The sequence below is a fragment of the Chenopodium quinoa genome, unplaced genomic scaffold (genome assembly GCF_001683475.1).
Source record: "Chenopodium quinoa cultivar QQ74 unplaced genomic scaffold, ASM168347v1, whole genome shotgun sequence".
NCBI classification, from domain to species: Eukaryota; Viridiplantae; Streptophyta; class Magnoliopsida; order Caryophyllales; family Amaranthaceae; genus Chenopodium; species Chenopodium quinoa.
This window is the reverse complement of record NW_018743518.1, coordinates 1,801,564-1,826,766: the sequence shown is the minus strand read 5'-3', so window position 1 is coordinate 1,826,766 and position 25,203 is coordinate 1,801,564. Positions and strand designations below refer to the sequence as shown.

The 25,203-nt window shown below is 41.1% G+C and overlaps 1 protein-coding gene, 1 long non-coding RNA gene and 2 other non-coding genes across 4 annotated transcripts; 1 reads left to right on the top strand and 3 right to left on the bottom strand.

Annotated features, from left to right (window-relative positions):
- The first annotated feature begins 15,820 nt into the window (after positions 1 to 15,820).
- Positions 15,821 to 17,599, top strand: LOC110740113 (NAC domain-containing protein 35-like). Its single transcript, XM_021920612.1, has 3 exons — positions 15,821 to 16,159; positions 16,338 to 16,606; positions 16,907 to 17,599. The coding sequence occupies exons 1-3, from the start codon at positions 15,991 to 15,993 to the stop codon at positions 17,396 to 17,398; spliced, it is 930 nt and encodes a 309-aa protein (XP_021776304.1). The 5' UTR covers positions 15,821 to 15,990; the 3' UTR covers positions 17,399 to 17,599.
- A 2,575-nt stretch (positions 17,600 to 20,174) lies between these two features.
- TRNAS-AGA lies at positions 20,175 to 20,256 on the bottom strand. Its single transcript has one exon. It is a non-coding gene; the product is annotated as a tRNA-Ser (tRNA).
- An 890-nt stretch (positions 20,257 to 21,146) lies between these two features.
- On the bottom strand, positions 21,147 to 24,144 carry LOC110739947. The gene is made up of 4 exons (XR_002514960.1): positions 23,950 to 24,144; positions 21,923 to 21,986; positions 21,817 to 21,850; positions 21,147 to 21,708 (listed from the first exon to the last, which is right to left on the bottom strand). It is a non-coding gene; the product is annotated as an uncharacterized LOC110739947 (long non-coding RNA).
- On the bottom strand, positions 21,902 to 21,983 carry TRNAS-AGA. Its single transcript has one exon. It is a non-coding gene; the product is annotated as a tRNA-Ser (tRNA).
- Positions 24,145 to 25,203: the final 1,059 nt, after the last annotated feature.

The following is a 25,203-nucleotide window of genomic DNA, read 5'->3' as shown; positions in this document are numbered from 1 at the left end:
CAATGAATCAGAATGAATCCCCTCTTGAATGTATCAATATGATGGCTTTTATACCTCATCATACATGGAGAGGTTGGGCCTTAGCCCAATTGGCTTGCTTTGTGGGCTGACCTTTGACTTTAGCACAATTGGAGAGTTGAACCTTGACCTTGGGCTTTTAATTGGATCATTTAGTGCTTAGGCCCAATTGGACTAAATTGGACCCAAACAACTTGCCCCCCAGACCCGATTTGGAAGGATGACGGGTCGGGTTTGATTTAATTCAGAAAAGGAGGGAAGTAAATGATTTAATTAACCCAAAAATTTGAATTTAAACCGTAATTAATGAGATAACAACGGTTAATGATTGTGGAAGTTGGACGGATAATGGGCAGTTTAATCACAAGATCATGTGTTTAACGGTTACTTAGTGGAGTATTTAAGAGAAATTAAAACGCAGACTCCTCGTATCCCATACCTGGAGATATAAACAGAGGCGCGTCATCTCTCCTCACTTATTCACCAACACAAACCCAGAATTCTCGAGAGAGAAACCAAGAACCCACATCAAAACTTCGCAAATTCCCCGAGCATTAAGCTTAGAAACTGAGACTTGCCACTACGAACTCGTAAATCGGCAACTTTCGCTTCAGATTAAGGTAAATTCCTTTGATTTCAGTTTATTTTTCTTCGAATTCGAACTCCTTCCCCTTTTCTTTCGACTTTTTTTCTTCGAAATAATCAATGACAAGAGGAGTTAGAGGTAGAGCCCGTGCTCCAAGAAGAGCAAGGCCGAATCCCGATCCTAGGAACAGGATTGGGACCTGGAATGGACAAAGGCCAGAGTCTGACCCTGCTGAAGGGATTAGGGCGACTCCCCTTTCCTCGGCTCCTCCTCAGAGAACGGAGGAGCCGAGCGCTTCTGGACGGGATGATGAAGTTCCCGCTGTCCTTTGGGATATCCTCCCCGGGTTTTCAGAATGGGAGAATGCCGAAGTTGCTTCGGCCATGATAAAGAACCGCCCCTACTCATGGTGGGTGGAGAATGCCGATCAATATCGATTTGCCGAGCAAATTGAGTTGCATTACGGCATTTTTGAAGCTGATGGGTATTGGTGCCGAATGCCCTCGGCATCCGATAGAATCCATCGTCCACCCCCGGGGTATGTGGGGGTGTACACAAGACAGCTTCAGTACGGGCTGAGGTTCCCTTTGGACGTATTCGTCCGAGACTTGCTGATCCATTACAACATCTCTCTATGTCAGTTAACTCCCACCAGCATCCGAAGGGTGATGACTTACTTATGGGTCTGCAAGTTCTTCAAGTACGTGCCGAACCTGCACTGCTTCAAAAAGCTCCATCGGCTAGTGCCAAATATTCAAAGTGGGCACGGAAGCCATGGTTCTGGGTGGTACCGGATTGAGTCCCGGCCCCAATACCTAACCATGTGGCCAAACGACTCTTCAGACAAGGACTGGAGAGGTCAATGGATTTTGGTTAGGGCACCCACAGATCCGGGCCACCCTTGCGTCTTCAGCGCTCCCCGGTACCTCGCTGAGCCTGATCCCGAAATGGGAAGTCTAGGTCCCCCCGCAGATAACGGGGCGGATCCGAACCTGGATCAGCAACATATCTTCGGCAAGCTGCCGAACCGGGGGGGCAGTGGCCGAATGCAGCATATCCCGGAGACTTGGCTCCCCGATACGCATTACGTTTTCCAAGAGAACATGCTAGCAGCTGTTGGCCTCAGCCGAAAGTTTAAGGATGGTAAGCTTCTTCGACTGGGGCCGAGGCTTTTTAACTATCTCTTTTTCTTCTCTCGCTTTGCTTTTTTATGCTGTGCCAACCTATCTGAGCTAACCTTTCCCCTTTCCTTTTTTCAGAGCGGGACGAGACCAACGTTGGCATTAACTACGCTCGTCTTGGTGTCAACCGAGAACGAGTTGTAACTGAACGGGCCCCGTCTATCACTGAGCCGAGGCATAGGGAAGTTCATCTAGACTCTTCCCACTTCCAAATTGAGGCTGTTGCTCTGTATCAGAGGCAGAAGCCTTGGTGGAAGAAGAGAGACCCCTGGTTTCAGCTGCTGGACGAAGAAGCTGAAGCTGCCCGCACAGCCGAAGAGGTTGCACGGGTTCTCGAAGCTTGCGAAGGAGGAGAAGGGTCCTCCAGAGCTGCTGAAGCCGAAGCTGCAACTAGAGCAGCTGAAGAAGACGAGGCTTTGCTGAAGACCTCGGTGAGCTTTCAGACTTAACTTTTTCTTTTTTCTTTTCTTTTTTTTTTTTTTTTTTTTTTTTTTACTCACATTCTTCCTCCCCCCTGTCTGTTACAGTCTGAAGAGAGTAACAGACACAGAGAAGGGAAAGCTCCTGTTCGTCCCGAAGACCAAATACAAGGAGAGTCTTCAGACTCAGATATGGACGAGCAGCCCCTTCTGAAAAGGCGCCGAAGGATGGCCATCATCGGCCCTCATGACTTTCAGCGGAGGCCGATGACCATCGGCGTTGCAATAAGGGAACCCGAGGAAGGCAATGGATCGCCGAGGGTTCCCCGGCCACCACCCCAATCACCTCAAAAGACCCCTCCGCCACCTCCTGAGATGGAGGTGGATCAGAGAACTCCCGAATCTAAGGGAGGGGTCCAAGTAGAAATTAAGGAGAGTGCTGCTGAGCACGAAAACAAGGATGCCGTGATGTCCAGTGCTGAGGGCTTCACGGCAGACATCGCAAGAGAGGTTGAGGCTTTCGTCCTCACCCTTGAAGAAGAGGAGGTCATAGTAATTGACTCCTCTGAGAAGGATGATGCTGAGCCATCCAAAGCTAATCAAGCTCCATCGTCATCCTTCCCTTCTTTCCAGACTCTGCAATCTGGAGAAATGGGTTTCTCGGCCCCCCGAATTCCAATCCCAGACCAAATCTGGGACCTCATATGGGGTCAGAACCGAGAAGGAGCTGCAGCCTACTTCGGCGATTTTGCTGGCATGTCCGAAGTAGATAGGGCAAGGATCTGGTCGCTGAAGGCCACTGCTGGGATGGGCGAATCCAGCAGATCAGTTCCTGACCCAGCCAGGTCAAATCAACTGCTGATGATGCAGGTAATTTTCCTTGTCTTCATTTCCTCTGAAATTCAGCTCTATATATTTTTTTTTTATTTATTATATTTTTTTTTTATTTATTATATTTTTTTTTGTCTTCCTGTTTTCAGTTCGTGCACAATCAGACTCTCACTGTAGAGCTGATAGATACCCTACAAGATAGGGTAGACGCTGCTGTGCACGACAAGAAGGTAGCTGAAGAGGAATTAAAGCTTGCTAAGCTGAAGCAAGCAGCAGCTGAAGAGAAGCAGCAGAAGGGTGAGGAGTATGAGAAAAGAGCTGCTGAAGCCCTCAAAACCTTCTGCGACGCTATGGAGAAGGAAGTTTTTCCTCCACTGATGGAAGGGGAAAAATTCCTCCAGGAGCATATGGGAGTGGACGTCTCCAAATTCAAGGCTGCTGTTGAGAGCCGTATTCAGGAAGGAGCTGCTGCACAAGCTGAAGTGCAGCAACGTCTAGAGGCTCTTGAAGCCAGCCGAATGGCTGCTGAAGAGCTGCTCCAGGCCAAAGATGTCCAACTCTCAGAGGCTGCTGCTGCTGCCGAAGCTCAGAGAGCTAAACTCCATGAGGCTGAGGATCAACTGATGACCCAAAAAGTTGAAGTGGCCCAAGCTCAGACAAAGGCTTCCCAAGTTCAGCAGGAACTGAATGAGCTGAAAGGTTCCTCCTCCAAGCTCGCTGATGAGCTGAAGAAATCCAAGGAAGACTTGGAGGAGACCCAGAAGAAGCTGGATGATGCTGAGGCTCTACTCAAAGTCCGTGTCTATACCCAAGAGGAATATGAGATGGGTTTCAGAAACGGGTTCCGAGTATGCCGAAGAGTCTGCCTTCATGCTGAACCGAAGCTGGACTGGTCTAAATGTGCTGAATGGGTCCAGAATCCCGAAGACCCTCATATGAAGTATGCAACTCCAGTCGAAGCTGAAATCCTTAAGGCTGAGGAAGCCGAAGAGGAAGCTGAGAGAATGGAGTTGGAAGCTGAACAGAGGGAAAGGGAGGCTCGGCAGAGTGCAAAGCCCGCTTCTTCTGCTGCTGGGGCTGAGGCCATCATGGGGCTCAACGCTGATCAGTCTGATCCTCAGGCTGAAGCATAGGAACTCGGGCAGTCGTCTTCAGAATCTTGCGGTTCATCATGTGCTTAACTTTAGACTTGCCGCTTTCTGAATTTTTTGCCTTGTTTTTTGCTTCAGCTTGCCTTGTCGTACAGCAGTTTATTTTTTTTGCTTATGTACGTATTTCGGCAGCTGTTATTTTCCGCTTGTGGGCGGCTGCCGATACAGTTTAATTGAACTTGTAGCTCAATTTCTGAGCATGAATTATATATCTGATGCTCTTTTCTTCAGTTGCTTTGTTTTTTAATGCTTTACTGTTTCTGTTTCTTCAATTCTGCCGTACATACTTGCACTGAGAGTGCTTCTTGCCCCCCAGAAATTGAAGTATGACTTCAGCGGAATAAGCAATTTCTTCACTTCTTCAAAATGGGTATCCGAAACACAGGGCCAACTGAAGGCAGTGCTTCTGGGATACAAGTCTTACTGAAGATTGACTTCATCTGAAAGTTGGATATCCGAAACACAGGGCCAACTAAAGGCAATGCTTTGGATATTAGCTTTCTGGGATACAAGGCTCAGTTAAGGCAATATCCCAAAATTGTCCATGGACTAATGTCTTTGGAGAACAAGTCTTACTGAAGTTTGACTTCAGCTGAAAGACCAGTGTTCTTTAAAAGAACGCATATCCGAAACACAGGGCCAACTTAAGGCAATGTTTCGGATAATGGCTCTCTGGGATACAAGGCTCAGTTAAGGCAATATCCCAGAATTGTCCATGGACTAATGTCTTTGGAGAACGTCTTACTGAAGTTTGACTTCAGCTGAAAGACCAGTGTTCTTTAAAAAGACGAGTTTTGTCAGCAATCTGAAACCCAGTTACCCGAAGGCGAAGGTTTCAGACGAGGCTGATATAAAAAATTTTTAACTGTTGCTGTTATCCTTGATTTTCTGTCTATCTTTGAAAAATGGATACCCGAAACACAGGGCCAACTTAAGGCAATGTTTCGGATAATGGCTCTCTGGGATACAAGGCTCAGTTAAGGCAATATCCCAGAATTGTCCATGGACAAATGTCTTTGGAGAACAAGTCTTACTGAAGTTCGACTTCAGCTGAAAGACCAGTGTTCTTTAAAAAGACGAGTTTTGTCAGCAATCTGAAACCCAGTTACCCGAAGGCGAAGGTTTCAGACGAGGCTGAATAAAAAACCCTTAAAGAGTAGATAGAACAAAGAAAATTTTGAAAGGATAAAAAGTTGCAAACATTTATATAAATGGCGGCTCCAAGGCCTTTCATTAGTTCAAAATGTACTTACAAAGATTGTTCTGCCCCGAAGGGTTTACACATGGTATTTTTTCAGTACATCAGCGTTCCAGTGATTTTTCAACTCAGTTCCATCCAACTGCCGAAGTCGGTATGTCCCTGGCTGAAGCTCATCATAAATTTCATAAGCTCCTTCCCATGCAGCTGAGAGTTTCCCATGGATTCGGCCTTTCTGAACTGCAGCAGCATTCCGAAGGACAAGGTCTCCAATTTTGAGAGGCCTTGCATGGACCCTTCGGTTATAAAATTTGCTGATTCTCTGCTTATAGGCGACCATTCTATTTCGGGCTGAGTCTCTTACTTCGTCGAGGAAATCGAGAGATTCCCTCATCAGTCGCTCATTCTCAGCCGAGAAGTGGTGCACTCGAAGGCTCTCAGAGCCAATTTCCAGTGGAAGGACGGCTTCGGCACCATACACCAGTTCAAAAGGTGAGTGGCCCGTTGCCTCTTTTTCAGTTGTCCGAAGGGACCAAAGGGTTCCAGGGAGCTCCTCTAGCCATTTGGACTTTTGATCTTCCACCCTCTTCTTGAGGGCATTTAAGATCTGTTTATTTGCAGCTTCGGCTTGTCCGTTACTTTGCGGGTGGCATACCGCTGAATATGCCAGTCTGATGCCGAACTGATCAGTATACCGCTTCAGCGGTAAGTTATCAAATTGCCTCCCATGATCGAAGACAAATACTCTCGGGATGCCAAAGCGAGTGATGATATTCTGCCAGATAAATTTTCTGACAGTTTGCTCTGTAATGTTCGAGGCTGCTTCGGCCTCGATCCATTTACTGAAGTAGTCGACACCAACTATCAGCCATTTTTTCTGGTACACAGCCTCTGGAAATGGTCCCAGTATATCCAGTCCCCATTGGGCAAACGGGAGTGGATTAAGGATCGGCTGAAGATCCCTTGCTGGCTGATGGATAACTGGAGCGTATTTTTGACATTTTTCGCATTTCCGAACCAGCTCCTTAGCATCTGCGATCATGGTGGGCCAGTAATATCCAGCCCTCAATGCCTTGTGGGCTAAGGTTCTTCCCCCAATGTGGTTCCCACAGATGCCGAGGTGAACCTCCCGTAGGATGTAATCTGCATCTGTTGGTCCCACGCATTTCAACAATGGGGCTGAGAAGGACTTTTTCAGAAGTTCCCCCCTGAAGACAATGAACCTAGAGCTGGTTCTCTTCATCTTGGAGGCCAAAGCTTTATCCTCAGGAGTTTCTCCCCGAAGCTTGAAAGCTAGGATGGGGTCCATCCAGCTAGGCTCTGGGTCAGCGCAGCACACTTCAGGTGCTTCGTCGACACTTCTCTCTTGACGCGCTTCTACATATACAGATCTGTTCAGCTCGGTAAAAGATGAACTAGCAAGTTTGGAGAGTGCATCGGCTTGAGTATTCTGACCCCTTGGGATCAGCTGAACCTCAAAAGTTTTCAGCTCTGCAATGACTGATTTGATCTTGGCAAGATAAGCTATCATGGAGGGCTCTTTGGCCTCGTAGCTGCCACTGATCTGATATGCAACTAGCTGAGAGTCTGTTTTTAAGCAGACATGATCGGCTTCCAAGGAGATGCACAATTTTAGGCCGGCGATTGCTGCCTCATACTCGGCTTCATTGTTCGAGGCCTTAAAAGAAAACTTTAGTGCATACTCAAAGGATTTGCCTTCGGGAGAAGTTATCACTACCCCTGCCCCCGAACCGTTTTCGGTAGAAGATCCATCCGTAAACACGGTCCAGACTTTCCTTTCACTGTCTAGCGCTTCTTGGTATGAGCATTCGGCCAAGAAATCCGCTAGAGCTTGAGCCTTAATGGCAGCCCTCAGACGGTAGCTGATGCTGAATTCGGTGAGCTCAAAAGCCCACTTGGCTAGCCTACCAGATTTTTCAACCTTGCCGAGAACTTTTTCCAACGGTTGATCAGTTAAGACCACTATCTGATGGCAATCAAAATAGGGCCTCAGCTTCCGAGCAGCCACTACTACCGCGAAAGCAACTTTCTCGAGTAGAGGATAGCGAGTCTCGGCATCCGTCAGTGTATGACTGACGAAATAGATCGGTTGCTGACTCTTACTCTCTTCCTTCAGCAATACTGCGCTGATGGTGGCTGGGCTAACGGCCACATATAGGTACAAAGTTTCTCCTTCAGCTGGGCTAGCCAGCGTTGGGAGTTGAGCCAGATGCTCCCGAAGCTGTTTAAAGGCGTCTTTTTGCTCTTCCTCCCAAACGAGCTCTTTTGTTTTCGGGAGTTTCAGGGCTTTGAAGAAAGGTAACCCCTTATCCGAAGCTCTGGAAATGAACCTCGAGAGGGCTGCCATTCTTCCGGTGAGCCGCTGAACATCCCGCTTCGTTTTCGGCTCAGGAAGGTCGAGCGCCGCTTTGACTTTAGAGGGATTGGCATCAATCCCCCTTTTGCTGACCATGAACCCAAGGAATTTCCCTGACTTCACGCCGAAGACACACTTCTTCGGATTCAGCTTCATTTGATGCTTTCTCAAGGTGGCGAAAGTTTCAGCCAGGTCCTTTACATGGTCCTCTAGTTTTTTGCTTTTGACGATCGAATCGTCAACATAGACTTCCATGTTTCGGCCCTTTTGATCGGCGAAAACTTGATCCACCAGCCTTTGATAGGTTGCCCCCGCATTTTTCAATCCGAAGGGCATCATTTTGTAATTGTACACCCCAGCGTTCGTGACGAATGCTGTCTTGGCTCGATCGTCGGGGTGCATAAAGATCTGATGATACCCCGAGAATGCGTCCATGAAGCTAAGCAAGGCATGGCCACTTGTCGAATCGACTAGCTGATCGATTCTCGGCAAGGGATAGAAATCCTTCGGACAAGCCTTATTTAGGTCCGTGAAGTCAACGCACATCCTCCAGGTACCATTGGGCTTCTGAACCATCACCACATTTGCCAGCCATTCTGGATATTGGCAAGGTTCAATGAATCCTGCCTCCAATAATTTTTTGACCTCGGCTGCGATGTCTCGGTTCTTATTGGCGGAGTAATTCCGCTTCTTTTGCTTAACTGGTCGACACGTCGGGTCAACATTAAGCTTATGGGAGATGAGGTCTGAACTTATCCCGGGCATATCAGCTGCCGAGAAAGCAAACACATCTCTGTTGTCCCGAAGGAGCTGAATAAGTTCACAACGGGTGTTCGGATCAAGGTCCATCCCAATTGCTACACATTTCTCACCGTCTCCTTCGGCCAACTCAACTGTTTCAGTCTGTTGGTCCATGTCCATTGCCGATGGACTGGACTCTTCAGAATCTGGCCTGCTGCCAATGTCAGCAGGTGTCCCAGTCTTTTTGTTCTTCGGCTGGCTCTCTGAGTCTTGCGGCTCAGCTGAAGAGCTATCCTTTTCCCTTTCGGGCCCTTTTTCTCTGGGCACAGATCCTTGGGCCGAAGCACTTAGGCCTTTCGACTTTTTTGTGCTTGGCTCTCTTTCTTTCTCCTCCTCATCCTTGTCGTCATCTGGGCGACTACTGGATGGCTTGAGGTAGTTGCACCTTCGGGCGTCCTTTTGGTTGCCCTGTATCCTTTCAGGGAAGCCGGCGTCTGAGACGTAAATCATCAGCTGATGATAAGTTGAGACGACCCCTTGGATCTCGTGAATTATGGGTCTCCCCAAAATCACGTTGTACACTGAAGGAGCGTCGATGACCAAAAATTCAATCATGACGTTCCGGGCTGCCTCATCGCAACCGATGGTGACAGGAAGTGTCACCTTCCCATCTGGATAAGTTGAAGCCCCATTGAACCCGGATACCGGATAGGGTACCGGCGTAAGGTGCTTGGGCTTCAGCTTAATTTGATTGTAGGCCTTTCGGAACAGAATGTTTGCTCCACTGCCACCGTCAACAAGGACCTTACTGACGTCGTGGTTGGCCACCGTGGCGATGATCACCAACGGATCCTCGTGAGGGAACGTAATCCCCCGGCAGTCGGCGGCTGTGAACGTCATGTTCGGCACCGGCGACTGGGGAGATTAAATGTCAGCGTTGTTCACCTGGTGAGTCAAAGCTCTAAGGTGGCTCTTGTGCTCCCTCCAAGAGTATATTCCTCCCGAGATAACATTGATCGGAGGGAATTTCCCCTCCGGCTTTTTACTGTTTTTCCGGGGGAAGTCAAGGTTCTGCCGAGGGTCCTTTGCTGACCTCTCGGATTCTTTTTTCTCGCGGTGATCCGCGATGTATTTTTTCAAGTATCCCTTCCGGACCATGTCCTCTATCTGGTCCTTCAGTTGGATACACTCCTCAGTGTTGTGGCCCGAAGACTCGTGGAACTCACACCACTGATTTTTATTTTTTCGTTGATACCACTCTGGGAGTGGTCTCGGCTTTCGGTAACTCTACTCCTCCTTCGTCACACTGTAAATTTTGGCGCGTGGAAGAGAGAGCGGAGTGTAGGACTCGTATCTGCCTGTGTATGAGGCAAATCTTTCCTTCTTTGGGTCGTTGGCCAAAGATTGCTCCGGGGCCTTTGACTTTCCCTTTGCCTTATGGCCTTGGCCTTCAGACAAGGGTATTTGCCTCTGTTTCCCTCCCCCGGGTTGAGGTTGGGTTTTCGCTTTGTTCCATTCTTCGGCTCGGATGAACTTATCCGAAGCACTAAGAGCTTCCTCCAAGGTCTGCGGGGTATGCATGACCATGAAGTCTAGGAACTTTCCTGGCTGAAGGCCATTCTGCATTGCGAAAACGGCTAGCCCCTGGTCCAGCTGGGAGACGCTTGATGACTCGTTACTGAAACGGGTCAAGTAGTCTCGGAGGCTTTCGGTTTCCCCTTGTTGCAGACTCATGAGCTCTGCGGTAGTCTTCTCTCGGCGGTTTTCCGTGGAAAACTTGCTCCTGAACTTGGAGGACAGATCATCCCACCCTGTTACGGAGCCTTGCCTTACTCCCTTGGAGATCCACGCTTGCGCGACCCCCTTGAGAGTGGTTGGGAAATATTTGCACCAAGTCGCCTCGGATCTGGGGCAAAGATGCATATGAGTCTCATACGAGGCCACGTGATCCTTCGGATCCGTGGTCCCGTCATATGTGATGTGCGACGGTATTTTAACCATGGGTACGCGCTCTTCCAGTATCCATTGCTCGAATGGTGAACTAGCGGGTAGCATAACGGTCTTGCCCTTGTTCCTGGCCGAAGGGACCGCGCTCCGCCCTCTTGGAGAGGTAGGAGTGGTTTTCGTCCCTGGCTGGGAAGTCTGGGCCTCGGCTGCAGGGAACGAGAGGCGACTACGCACGCTCGGTTCCTGGCCGCCGAGTCGGTCAAGGACGCTTCTGCGAACAGTCTCAGGTTCTCGGTGAGTAGATTCTGGCCGAGAAGCTGAGCTGCTGCTCTTATGCGCTTCTGGTCTTGAGGATGAAGATCCTTTTAAAAATTGAGGGTTCTTTTTCCTCTGTTTTTCATTTTTCCAAGAATCCTCCTCCCACTCTTCCAGTTCCCGGAAGGAAGGAAGCTTCCCACCATCATGGTCTAACTTCCTCCGCTGATGCCGGGTATGCGGAGGAGTTCGATCACGAGGTGGTGGCATATTTTGTGCCCTCATCGCCTCCATGAGTACTGCCAGCGCTCTTGCCACCTCTTCCGAGCTGGGCCCCGTCAAAGGGGTCCTCGGCCGAGTATGGGAATGAGGGCGCGCAGCCGATGGTTGGCTTTGGGACACTGAATATGTCCTATGATCGGACTCACCCCTGCTAGACCGAGAGTGGCTCGGCCTATAATGAGAGTCATGAATTATGGGAGATAGGGAATCCTCCTTGTATGATCCTCCCCCCGAGCCGGCACCCTTGGGAGAGTTCCGGTCCGGCGAGGGCGATGGTGTAGGGGTTTTAGGCTTTTCGCCCGCTCCTTGACGGAGGCTTTTGCTCTTGCGGTTCTTAGCCATTGCTGCTAAGATAATTGCAAGATAATCTTGGTTAGGAATTTGGCTTAAAGATTTTTGAAAGTTTTCCCCACAGACGGCGCCAAATTGTTTCGGGTGAAAACAATGGGACCTTGCCGAAGGTCCGCTGAAATGGAGAAGGCTGGATTCGGTCCAAGTTATGTTAGGCCGAAGGTTTCCTGCACAGTAAACACACGTAAACTAGCCTCGGGGGTGTTGCCGAGGAAGGCCCCTCCGATGCTAAAGTCAGTACAATGTGTAAGAAGAAGACACTATGCAAGAGAGTTTGTTGCTTGAGGCTTTTATGGAATATCCCAGAATATATGAATGGACATGTGAATCTATCAATGAATCAGAATGAATCCCCTCTTGAATGTATCAATATGATGGCTTTTATACCTCATCATACATGGAGAGGTTGGGCCTTAGCCCAATTGGCTTGCTTTGTGGGCTGACCTTTGACTTTAGCACAATTGGAGAGTTGAACCTTGACCTTGGGCTTTTAATTGGATCATTTAGTGCTTAGGCCCAATTGGACTAAATTGGACCCAAACAGAAAATATGATACAAACGGATAAAAGTCTTACAGTAAATGTTTGTAAAGTCTTAAATTATTCTTTTATAAATAGGTTTATAGACTTGGTCCAAGTAATTATATTGTCCATTGATTGTCCTAAGAAGATTCCTGGAAAATGTAACATTACTAATTACCACATTCAAATACAAATATAGGGTTTCCCTTGAATTCCAACCCTATCGTTTTTGGTACAAACATCAAGTGTCTGATATATACCATTCCCTTGATCAATTTTGTCAAGTTTCAAAGGACTATTGTAGACTGTAGGCTATATTTCTGACTTAAAAAAATAAGTGAATGAGAAGCATGACTTCAAGTCAATTCTTGAAAGAAAACGCGTGATATAATTTTGCATGCATTTAATTAGGGAAAAAAAATACAAAGCTAATCTAATCATTAATTGATTAGAAAGAAAGATTTGAAATTTATGCGCATCTAACTAAGATCATATTTTGTTAATTTGTTTACCTTTTATACATTTATTTCTCGAAGAATAAGTTCAAATAAAAATTAAAGAGTGTTTTGTTCGTAGAGTGACTTGGTTTTGATTTGGAATCAGGAATAAAATAGAGTAATATGGGGTTGAAACTTGATTCTTAATACATTATGTTTGGTTGTGAATGATTTTAGTTTTTTGATACTTGAAGGTATATGCTATGAGGCATACTCACCTTACCCTTGAATTTCTAAACCATGTACCTTTAAAATTTGAAATCTTCTTAAACAAACACTATAGGTTTTATTTATTCCAAACCTAAACCTCATACCAAAAATACAAACACTGTAGATTTTATTTATTCCAAACCTAAACCTCATACCAAAATCTCAATTAGGAACGGAGGAAGTATAATCGATGAAATTGAAAACCGGCTTCAACTACAATTTATTTATTCTTTTTAAAAGATCAACTTCAATTTCTTTTTCTCTTTTATAATTGTGAAATATGACTAATGGAGTGCTCAGATATAGTAATAAGAGGAGTTTACTCACAAATATAAGTAAGAGAGAATGAACTCTCGTTGAATTCATATGTGATTAGAAATAACAAATGATCATACCAATGCATGAGGCAATGACCTTGACTCCTTGAGGCTTGAACCTCAAGCACAAAAGTATGGTCCAATTATTATCAATTGGTTGAATGTTTCAAACCTTGCATAAATTCAACAATTAAAAATAAGTAGTGTCTAGATAATAAGAAAATTTGAAATCTTCATAAAACTTTTACTACTCAATATTTTCCCATCAATTATGGAAGAGTGAAGAATATAATTTAGTTTTAGCTCATTTTTACAAATCTTACAAAAAATCCAAAGAAACCCATAGTGTGTTTTCAATGGATGGTAGACTTAGGTCAACTTAAAGTTATTTGTTTAACATTATTTTCAAAGTCTATTTTTGGAGGTGATGATAATTATGAAGGATCCTAAAGTATCATTCTTTCTTTTAATTATTGATTCCCTCCATTAATTAATTTGCAATATTCTGCATCCACATTAGTACTGGAATTAAAAGGATTGATATTTGAATTGGTCAAGTGAATCTTCACTTTTCATTAATTTGATCAAAATTTAATCTCTGCCTTTAAGTAAAAATCTAATTTGTTTCCTATACATAAAATTCTAGAAGAAACTGTGATACAAGTATTATTGAAAACATGATCTCACTCGTTTTGTACTTGAAGATATCCTACATAGCCTGTGCATACGCTGTTATCAAGATAGATTGCTAAAGGTTCAGAATTTCACAAGGCACATGCATGACATGGCCAATAATAGTCACAATTTTCATTTCTACTTCTAGTCTTCTAGTGTGTGTAACCTAATTGTTTTCTTTCTTGATTTACGATGTTTTTCAAATGAGAAACATATAGCAAGCTAAGTCTAGTAAAATCAATGGTCATAAGTCATCTTTCTTTCTTATCAAACTAATTATACTTAAAATTGTACATTCCTTAGAATTCTAATTCTTCCTCCATTCTTCAATATCTTCATGATTTTGGAATAAGACCATCTCTCAAATACAGAGTAAATTTTCGTACTTCTACTCTATTTCTTCCAAGTGTTGATTAAGGATGCCGCACTTTCCTTGTGTATTAATTCCATTGCATAGTCCTTCTTAGGGTGAAAGAAATCCCCCTCTCGCTCCCAAAAATATAATTGTTAACTTGTAATCATAACTTACAATGTTTGTTAAATTTACACTTTAAAATATTGATAAAGTGAAACAAAGTGTAACTAATCATATCATAAACACAGTGTTTAGTGCTTAATACACGTTTAATTTTTTTAATTTTTTTTTTCTTAGAAAATTAAGGTTTAATTCTAGTAACAATATCATCAAAAATCAAATGGGAACCCATATATAAAATGGAAGACTTTAATAATAATATGATGAAATTACATTTGAAGAATATAATGAATTTGGACAGCCATCATATTCATGGTTATGCAAAATTACATTTGGCCATCTGCATTGTTGTTGTCTGTATACTATTAAAGGACTAGACGAAAGCGACGTCAAAATAAGACTTGGTAAACAATTTGACATATGAGGTAATAATCCACCATTTTAATCTAGATTTTGGACCGTTAACAATTTTTTTGTGGTTGAAGCTTGAAATTGACTTGATTACTTTGAATTGGTACTCGTAGTAGTACTAATATTACTAGAAAAGGATAAAATCGTGCACTTACATCATTACCCGGAAAATTTCAACCATTTGCAAGGGCATTTCTTTGTTGTACTTTGTAAATATAGTAAAAATGATACGATTATTAATTTAGAGTAACCGTACATACATACTTAAACTAACTTAACTGTCGGTAAAAATAATCGTCACTATGTATATTAGCCTACACTTAACCACCGAATAATTTATCAAATAATAATAATAATAAACTGAATAAAAACAACCGTACCCAATTACACATATCTTTAATATAAATGAGCTAACATAACGATTTAAGGATATATAATTATACTAAAATATATCCTTACTGGTATATTATCACAAATTCACAAGACACTTGAACAATTATCTGTATCTTACTATTTTAGTATTTACATGGACAAATCATCATCCACTTAACAAGCAATACGTGGCATCCCCATGTGCCACATGCTTCATGGTATTCTATAAACGCCCCCTCCCGACAAATATCAAATCGAATTAGAGACATATATCGGCCCTAAACACAAAATTCATATGGAGCACATATATAATACTATTCATTTTGTATTGTGTCATGTACAAGCTTAAAAACATATGCATACCTTCAGAAAATTCTAATGAATGTCGTTAAAAAATACGACGTAATTAATTTTTCTCAAAGGTGTCCTGATCAAGGTGTGCATAGAGCTTAATTAAGAAACATTATCCCTAACAGCACAAAGAAGGTATGCTCAAGTTAGAGTAAAAATTTGAAGAATCAACATTCAAACATCAAAATCTAAGCTTTGTGCTTTTCACTTAAACTTATTGGTTGTGCTGTGATAAGTTTAGACAAGTTCAACTAAAATCTATCCGAAAACATAAAAACGCTAAATAAATGTAAATAAGTGAATATGAGATGAACATAAATCACACTAAGCCGCTAAATGATCACAATTCACAAACAATTCTACATTTTGTTTGTTTATAGAATAGTCTAACCAAAAATCAAAGAGTGAGTCAAGCACCAAGACTCGTCAATTGACAATATATAGTTTGTTTGATAGCTTAAGGTTCACTAAGATTAAAGGGATTAAATTAGCTGAATTAAGAGGGGATATTATCATCTTCAGTGGGTCAGTCTACACCGTGTGGGTCCAATGGTTGCTATCAATTGACCCCACTTAAGTCCACTCTTTCCTAGACTTTTCGTTCATGCCTCTCTTAATTAAAACATTACCATCATTTCTTTTATTCTACAAAAACATTAGATTTTGTACCATTATTACTCTCTTTCCTTATAAATACTCTTATACTTTCATGCTTTTATTTCATTAACCATAGTTTTCTCGAATAACTTGTAGTACAAAAAAAGAGGGAAAGCTTAAACAATATACAAAACATCAATTGAAAAAAAAATATATACATAGAAGTCATGGATGATAAAACTTCCCCAAATTTCGAATTACCCGGTTTTCGATTCCATCCTACAGAAGAAGAACTATTGGATTTTTACCTTAAGAACATGGTTAATGGGAGAAAAATGCACCATGATATAATTGGGTTTCTTAATATTTATCGCTTTGATCCTTGGGATTTACCAGGTTTGTTACACGCACAATATTTTTTTACAATAGATTCATATATTTTCTATGAAATTATAATTAGGTTTTACGTAATATTGTAATAATATGCAACTATCATTAAATTATTAATGAGTTTGATTCATTTAGTGAAGTTTTAGTACGTATGCATAATTAAAAATGTTACATGAAAATGCAGGGTTGGCGAAAATAGCAGAAAGAGAGTGGTACTTCTTTGTTCCAAGAGACAGGAAGCATAGCAATGGTGGAAGGCCTAACAGAACCACAGAACATGGGTTTTGGAAGGCTACGGGTTCGGACCGAAAGATTGTGAGCTTATCGGAGCCTAAACGGGTTATCGGGTTAAGGAAGACTCTTGTGTTCTACCAAGGTAGAGCACCAAGAGGTACCAAGACTGATTGGATTATGAATGAATACCGCCTCCCTGATAATTATGTTTTACCTAAGGTTTGTCTATTGATGCATATCATATATTTTCATTACCATCCACTTACATACATAAACATCGAATAATATTACCTTCAATTAATATGAAAAGTCGAGGATCTTTCCTAAGCTCCACATTAAATTTCCACATGTATATTACCAAACGGTAAGCCCCACCAAGGTTCTATCAAAATAACGACTACGAAATAGTACAATATGCTAAAGACATAAAAATTAGTTTTAATCAATAAAAAACACTTCGGTTCATAACCTTTGTTATATCCTGAACTACTAGTCTCATGGTTGATAATGTTGATGCAGGACATAGTATTGTGCAAGATATACAGGAAGGCAACCTCATTAAAAGAACTAGAACAAAGAGCAGCCAAGGAAGAAGAGAAGTCAACAAATGGATTAGCATATTCTTATCCCACATCTCCTCTATCATCATCAAATGATACTCATCACTCTTTTTTCGGTGCTGCAAAAGCTAATGCTAATGCTAATGTCAATGGTAGCGGACAATTGTTGCAAGGCTTTTTTGCACCAATGTCTACAAACCATATGATTACAACTTTGAAGAAGGAAGATCAAACTACTTTTGTAGAGAACAATTGCAAAGTAGCTGCTGCTGCTGTTACTCCTACTCCTAACACTATACAACTACCCTTTGGAAAGGAGAACTTAGAACTACAAGTTCCGAAGTCGGGTATGGATTGGGGCCAAGACCCATTTTGCTCACTATCATGCAGCCCATGGCTTGAGAATTTGTTGAACTTCTCTAGCCCAAGTCTAATTTCCCAAATTTTATGATCAACTCTACTTAACTAGTTGTGCTAGATGTGATTAATTTGGTTTAATTAATTGAGCTTTAATCTTGTTTTGCTATCCTCCCTTCAAAGTAAATGAGAGTTATAGAGGGATGAGATGGTTGTTTGTTGCTAGAAATCAGCACATTAATATATAAAGTGGAGTATATATATAAAGTAGAGTATTATATATGAGTTTTACTAATATGTTATGCATAGTGTATTCATATACTACCTCCGTTTTTTATTATCTGCAACAACCGTACCGGTTGTGAAGGTCGAGGTAAAAGTTCCTAAGCATGATTATTCAAATACAAGGGCATGTACTTAACCACTAATCCAATTAATAAAACAAAACAAAAATTTATCAAACCACTAAAACCCAGCAACCACCACCACCACCACCACCACGAACCTAGTCACCACCACCACCACGAACCCAGACCCACGCCACCCCACAAACCCAACCCACGCCACCCCTACAAAACAACCCGCGCCATCCAGCCACCACCACGAACCAGACCCACGCTACCCCACGATACCAAACCCACACAGCCACCACCACCACCACGAACCCACTCACCACCACCACCACGAATCCAGACCCACGCCACCCCACGAACCCAACCCACGCCACCCCTACAAAACAACCCGCGCCATACAACCACCACCACGAACCAGACCCACACTACCCCACGACACCAAACCCACACAGCCACCACCACGAACCAGACCCACGCCACCCCACGAAACCATTACCTTCTCTATCATCAATTAAAGCTTTATTTGGTCAAATTTAACCATTAAAATTCTAGATCTAAAATTTTCATGGTTAAATTTGACCATAAAACCTTCAAATTTGAGCTTTAGTGACAAGAATGAAACAAAAGGAGAAGGAAGAGAGAGAAAGCGGAGACGGCGACGACGACAAGCATGACACTTATAGGGCGACTTTCGGCGAAGGTGGTGGTTGAATTTGAGGGGAGATGAACAAAGAGAGGGGGAATTTATGGGTAGATGTAGATAGAGTGGAGATCGGTATGGTGGTAGTAGTGGTGGTGGTGGACTGGTGGTGGTGGTGTTTGCCATTGAAGGTGATGGTTGAAGGAGATGGTGAGAAATAAGTGAAAATGAAATTGGGGTTTTGGGGTTATTAATCATAGATAGATTGTAGGTTAGAATATAATCAGTTTTTTTTAAGGGTAATATGGTAATTTTACACTTACTAAACTTACTAAAAAAGGAAAAAAAAAACTTGTTGCAAATAATATGAAACACCTATTTTTGGTAATTGTTGCAGATAATAAAAAACGGAGGAAGTAGTAGAATCGTTGAACATAAATAAGTTACTATATATCATCCCGATTTTTCTTAAATATTAATGTCTTCTTCTCTTATACTTTGGATTATTCTCCGTACATATAATCTATGTTACATGGATTTTTCATTTCACCTCAAATACCCATGTCGGACCCTCGACATTCGGATATGGGTATGATATTTGGACATTTTACTTTTGGTCCAAAACCATGGATTTTTTTTCACAAAATAGCCGAGTCGGACGCTTGGACACATACCCGTGTCAAACATGGGTACCTGAATCCATTTAACATAGCATATAATGGACTGAGAACTAAAGAGGTTAGTAAATCTATTTGCGCTTTTTATTCATAACTTAAGACAAGCATTCATCACTTGCTAAATAAAGGATATAATTAAGAAACAAATTCTCTATAAGCCGGAGAAATTTGATAAGAACCTCTCCTAACCCCAACTAGGACGGGAATTTGTTTAATTTTTAAAGGTGTAGGGATAGTATGGATAGACCTTAGTCCATAATGGATAGACACATAATACATCTTTGGATGTTCAGAAAATTTTCTTTGAATGTGTTCATATTACAAGTACATCCTTTTATTAGTTTGGTTAGTCCTATTATAGTATCTTATTATAGTATTATACTTCCTCCGTTCTAGTAATATTGCAACAGCTGGACTTTTGCACTATTCATCACGCTTGTTTGACTACATGTTATGATTTATACGTAAAGTAAAATATAGTCATGTGGGGTCTTGTTATATTCGTCTCGTAAAATACTTTCACAATATCAACTTTTTATAATTTTTACTCTTATATAATTATAGATATTTATCATATAAAATATGCTTTGAGATGCGTAATTTCATCCTTGTTGTAATATTTGTGGAATAGAGAAAGTATATCCTTTTGTCAGTTTGTTTATAGTCCTCTTTGGTAATAATCTCTCACTTATAGGATTAAGACTTTAATTAATTGAATGGATGAAAACATAGTTTTTAGTCACATTTAGGTCTATCTACTAGGTATAGAATAGCTTATGATACATTTGTTATTTTTCATATTCAAAAAAAAGAAAAAAAAAATTGGGTCAAGTCATTTTCAGTTTGTATCAATTTTGCCAAATCTAGTTTAGGCACAGGAAATATGTCAATGGAAAGATTCGTACCTCGGTACCTGCATAGACACAGCCCACATGATTTTGTCCAGTGCCCAATAATCACTACAGAATGTCTTACCACTTTTGCTCGTACAAAGCAAAGCTAATGACAGCATAACTATGAACAAGTATCCATGAGCACTTATAGTAGATCACAATAATGAAAATAATATTCATATAAAAGCATTTATATTATAAAAATCTTTAGACTAGCAGCATAATTCTGCTTTCAGAATGTAGATAATCCACAGTATCTAGATCCTACTGAAAAAATTCACGCACTCAAAATTAAAAGAAAAAAAGGCGTGGACGGCAGGATTCGAACCTGCGCGGGCAAAGCCCACATGATTTCTAGTCATGCCCGATAACCACTCCGGCACGTCCACACTTATTGTTAAATACAGCAGGTTTTATTAACCAGTACCTGAAATAATCATAATACAGTCAACATATTATTGACAAATTTTGCATAATTGTAATAATATTGAGAATGTTGATTATTTGCTTCTCAGTAAAAAGTTACATCCTACTGATGCATGAATCTGATGCAAATCAAAGAAAAAATAAACATTAACAGCAGAATGACACTTTTCAATACGCAGCTATGAATTTGGGTTAGAATCCCTGTTACCAATCTGTTGGATCATTTACCATTTATTAACAGTATGCATCTTTTGTTGCATTACTCTAGCCTAGTTTACTCGAACTTTTCATTTCATCTTGATTTCCCTTCACGGGTACGAACACTTGACGCTTGAATTTGAGCCAAAAATCATGGAATTTCTGCACATAAAAGAAGAGTCCAAGACCGAGCAACATAAGTCAAGCCAGACAGCTCCAAATTATCTGAATATTTGTACTATGAAAATATTACCAAATGCCAAGCAACAGCATCATGCCCCTAGAACGTAACTAATATTGATTTTAATGAAAACTTATTGCAAAATACATGAAAATAATATTTGGGAATTAAACGTTAACAGCAGGAAATGAACCTCCATCAACTGAGCCCACAAGTTTTCTAGTCATGCCCTAATACTGGTCTGGCATGTTCACAATCTCCATATTATACTAAACAATGTACATTATTCAAGTAGAAAACACGTGTGTGTGCATGCTAAAATATGCATCCAAGTCATTTTCTATCAGCACTGGATCACAAGCTAACAGGTCAGTCAAAAAACAATCCAAGAGAGACAGTGATAGATTTAATGGCTTAAACTTGCAATGGGATGAACACTTTTTATCTCATACTTTTTATAAAGTGTGTTAATAGTACATATGTTCCATTATGACTAGTATGAGATCCAAATCAGCCAATATGCATCTTCTACCCCCACTAGAAAACATACAAGCCATGATCTTCAAGTGTATTACAAGTCTGAGGAGCAGGAGAAGTCTGTAAAATAGAGAAACACAAACTTCAAATCAGTAAGATAGAAGTGGGAGGAATCTAACTTATACAATGTGCTTCATCTGTCTCCCACTTCCATACCACCCCGAACAACCACCCCAGCCATACAACACAAGTATCAGCCTATCACTAAACTGCTTCAACAATTTTCATTCATATTTGAGACCGAATGAAAAGAAAGTACATTAAAATTTGAGTCAGCTATCACAAATCATTCAGTAATCAAATGGCTGTGTCAAACTAAGAAGCGTGAACGGCACAATTCGAACCTGCGCTGGCAGAGCCCACAAGATTTCAAGTCATCCCCGATAACCACTCCAGCATGTCCACTTCGTATTGGAAAGTTCCCGTAATTCTAGCAACACAAAGGCGATCAATCATAAGTATGAGCCACCACCATGACTTCAACTGATGACCTGAAACTCTGAATTATTATAAAACAAAAAATCAATAGCAGGATACAGTTTATTTTATCACATATTGCTTGGAAAAGTATAGCAGGATTCAAGAAGCTAAGTTGAGTAAAAGTTACCTTTCACCCAAAGTATAGCTCCTCTATTATCATCCTGACAAACATCACACACTTCAGTAAAATTGAATTAATCAAGCAGCAAAAACGTGGACGGCAGGATTCGAACCTGCGCGGGCAAAGCCCACATGATTTCTAGTCATGCCCGATAACCACTCCGGCACGTCCACTTCCTGTTACATAGTTTGCAGAACCAACACTTGACATGATCAGAACATGACTAATAGATAATTAATAAGCCAAAATGAGGATTATAATAATCACATAAATGTAACTACATTACTATACACGTTCCACCTTGAATAATAAACAAAATAAGGAAGAGTTATCATGATGTTGCCATTAAATTATAAAAACATACTTTTCCAGCAGAAACAGGGCAAGTGAGTATAACATGTAGACATAATTACGTTCACTCTCTTGAACTCCATTTCTTATACACCCAGAAAGAGTGTCAACTTTTCATCCTACACTCCTACCACCAGTGCAGTCTACAATGATTGTTCACTCATCTTAGACAGACCTTTCAACAAAAAGTATGGCAATAATGTTCATGAAGGGTAGTTTCCTTGTGTCACCACATCTTCAATAGACTTCAGCCAAACTCAGTCAACTTTTGCAATCTACTATTATGAAGATATAATTAAAAAACACTCTGCTCCCAATCAATGCACTTTTGGCTAACAACAAAAGTGAATATTCAAAGTTTCAAACAGTAGGACAACAATTTCAGAAGCTTGATTCTTCCCTTAAAACTGGGTGGTAAATTGTTCAGGGTAACTCAATCATTTTCATTTTAAATCAGCATTGGTCTATTCTCGAGGTAAGCTCTTTTCTCATTGGTGAAGCATGAACAAATTGTTCTACAACCATTATAAACCGAACAATAATTATTTGTCATATTTCTTACCTAATATTATGAGAACAATCCAGCTAATATAATTTTATAAAGGGTCATTGAGTATAACTGTGTCACATGCTTAATGTCGAGGGATTGTGTCAATGTGACAAGTACTTTCTGATGAAGGGGAATACAACTTACAGAAAAGCAACTTTAGTCTTTTCATGATTAGGTTCACCACATAAAAGCACTTAGGAACAATTTTGTACCTTCCAAGAGCCATAAAGTATAATACACATGAAATTAGATACACTAGATAATCTAATAAGACAACAAACGGTGATCATGTTAAAAATGCATAAATGTGTATTGCATAAAATGAAGTATTTAAAAGTGTTTCACAAAGACATCTTGTGAAACCCCAAAAGGTGCATTCCTTTAAAAATAAAAATAAAAATGGATACAATAGTCAAATATTAGGCTGAAAGCCTCAAACTACCGAAAAATCTGACTTCGGATACGAAAAAAGATCAAAAGAAGTGTACTAAAACTAATTTAGAATGCTAATAAAATCCAGAACAAGTCTTTCTCTCATTAGTCATTACATTAACACAACAAGAAATCCAAAGCCTTGGATGGATAAAGATGGGGTCGACTACATGAGCCAACAATCTACTTAATCTCTATGGCCATCCAAAACATCATCTTTCTTCAATCATTGCTATCTAATGACTTGCAAACCTATTTTCTTCTCCTCCAATTAAAAGTTTTAAACAAGATTTGAACCCCTACATTCCAACTCTTCACAACTGTCCCTAATAAATTGCCCCAGTTTCCTTTTTTGATTTATCCCTCTGAATTTGTCCGAATCAAAACAATAATTCAATACAAACCCAGTTATATTAGTGTGCAAAACTACCTACAAATTCAATACAACTCTTTAAAAAGTGAAAGCTGAGTTCTAGGGCAAACACGAAAGGGGGAGTATTAAATTAGAGTGCTAATAAAATAATTAGTCTCAATTCCACTCATGGTACATATAATTCAGCAGTTAACTAACAAATTGGGGATGATCACTTCCTAATAAAATAATAACAGTACTAAAAAAAAATCAACCAATAAACAAGACAACTCTTTTCCAATTTCCCAAAAAAATGGTATTTTTTGGTGTAAAAGTTAATGAATTTAAGCAAAATGAAATTGGGTTTGATAGAAAATTTAGGGTAAAATCCACCATACAATATCATCATCATAATCTAAAACGTGAAAATAAGAACAATTGTTGGTATTGGTACCTTGTAAAGAAGAGAGTGATAATTAAGGGTTTGCATTTATCGGAAAGTGACGCTTCAGAGAATTGTAAATGGCGGCGATAACATTTTGTCGGAGAAAAGGGTCGAAACACACGTTTCCGGCGATCTCTCTGTCTTCTCACCGTCTCTCATTGACGGTTTTGTACCCCGTCTATTGCAATGAAAATTACCATAAGGTAAATTTTTTTATACAGTGTACCTAAATGCGTTCACTTTACCTAAATTAAACTTAGGGGGTTACTAAATGCCATAATAGAATTACTTATATCGCGGTATTAAATGACCTCTCTATCCTTATAAATTTAATATTTGGCCTCACCCAATTTTCTCACCACCCATGCCCCCTCCACCACCATAAACCCTAAATACCATAGGCACACAAGTGCGAATCCGACCTTCGACCTACACCACCAATTTCGCCGGAACGAAATCAGCCACCCAAGCAAAGCCACCGGAATTAGCCACCTATCGCACTATACACGACCGCCTATAATATGCAACTATATCATGGTATGACTGCGTGTAATACGCGACTATACCATGGTATAGTCGCATATTACATGCGGTCATACCATGGTTCAGTTGCGTATTACATGCGACTGGATACATCGGAATTGAAAAAAAAAAGGATCGACATATACCTGACTCGACGGCGTCGAAGGTTCGTCGTCTCCACCAAGTGGCTCAGATATGAATGTGGACCGTCGTCGGCTCATTTTAGTGGTCGGAAAGTACGATGTTGGTGGTCAACCGTCGTGGAATCTACAATGTTGGTGGTCAAGGTAGACCCGTCATGGTGGATGGTCAAGGTTAGTGGCGGTATGGGTGGTGGAGCTGATGGTTAAGGTGGAGCCATGGCTTGGAGGGTCAAGGTTAGTGTAGTGGGTCAAGTTGACAATAATGTTAAGGTGGTGGGTCAAAGGTAGTGGTGGTTGGATGAGTATGTCATTCTCAAAATTAAAAGGGGCATGGAGGTCATTTAATACCGTATCTTGAGTGATTGTGGCAAATAACAATTCACTAAACTTATCCTACTCCGTATCTGAATTTATTTGAACGTGTAGAAATTGTTTTACTACGTAATTGTAATTTAAACTTGATTATCGCAACTTATTTAATTTATTTTTCGAAATAAGTGAAAATAAGGTGAATAAAATAAACCTCTTACCCTCGATTAGTCGACTATCATAAACTAGGGTGTTGGTAGTAAGATTAAAATGAGATCAATGTTGACTC

Excerpts from the sequence above, each read along its gene's own strand:
- LOC110740113 (XM_021920612.1), top strand. The coding sequence starts at position 15,991 with ATGGATGATAAAACTTCCCCAAATTTCGAATTACCCGGTTTTCGATTC. Across the intron at positions 16,160-16,337 it reads TGATCCTTGGGATTTACCAG|GGTTGGCGAAAATAGCAGAA; the intron begins GTTTGTTACACG and ends ATGAAAATGCAG. Across the intron at positions 16,607-16,906 it reads ATAATTATGTTTTACCTAAG|GACATAGTATTGTGCAAGAT; the intron begins GTTTGTCTATTG and ends ATGTTGATGCAG.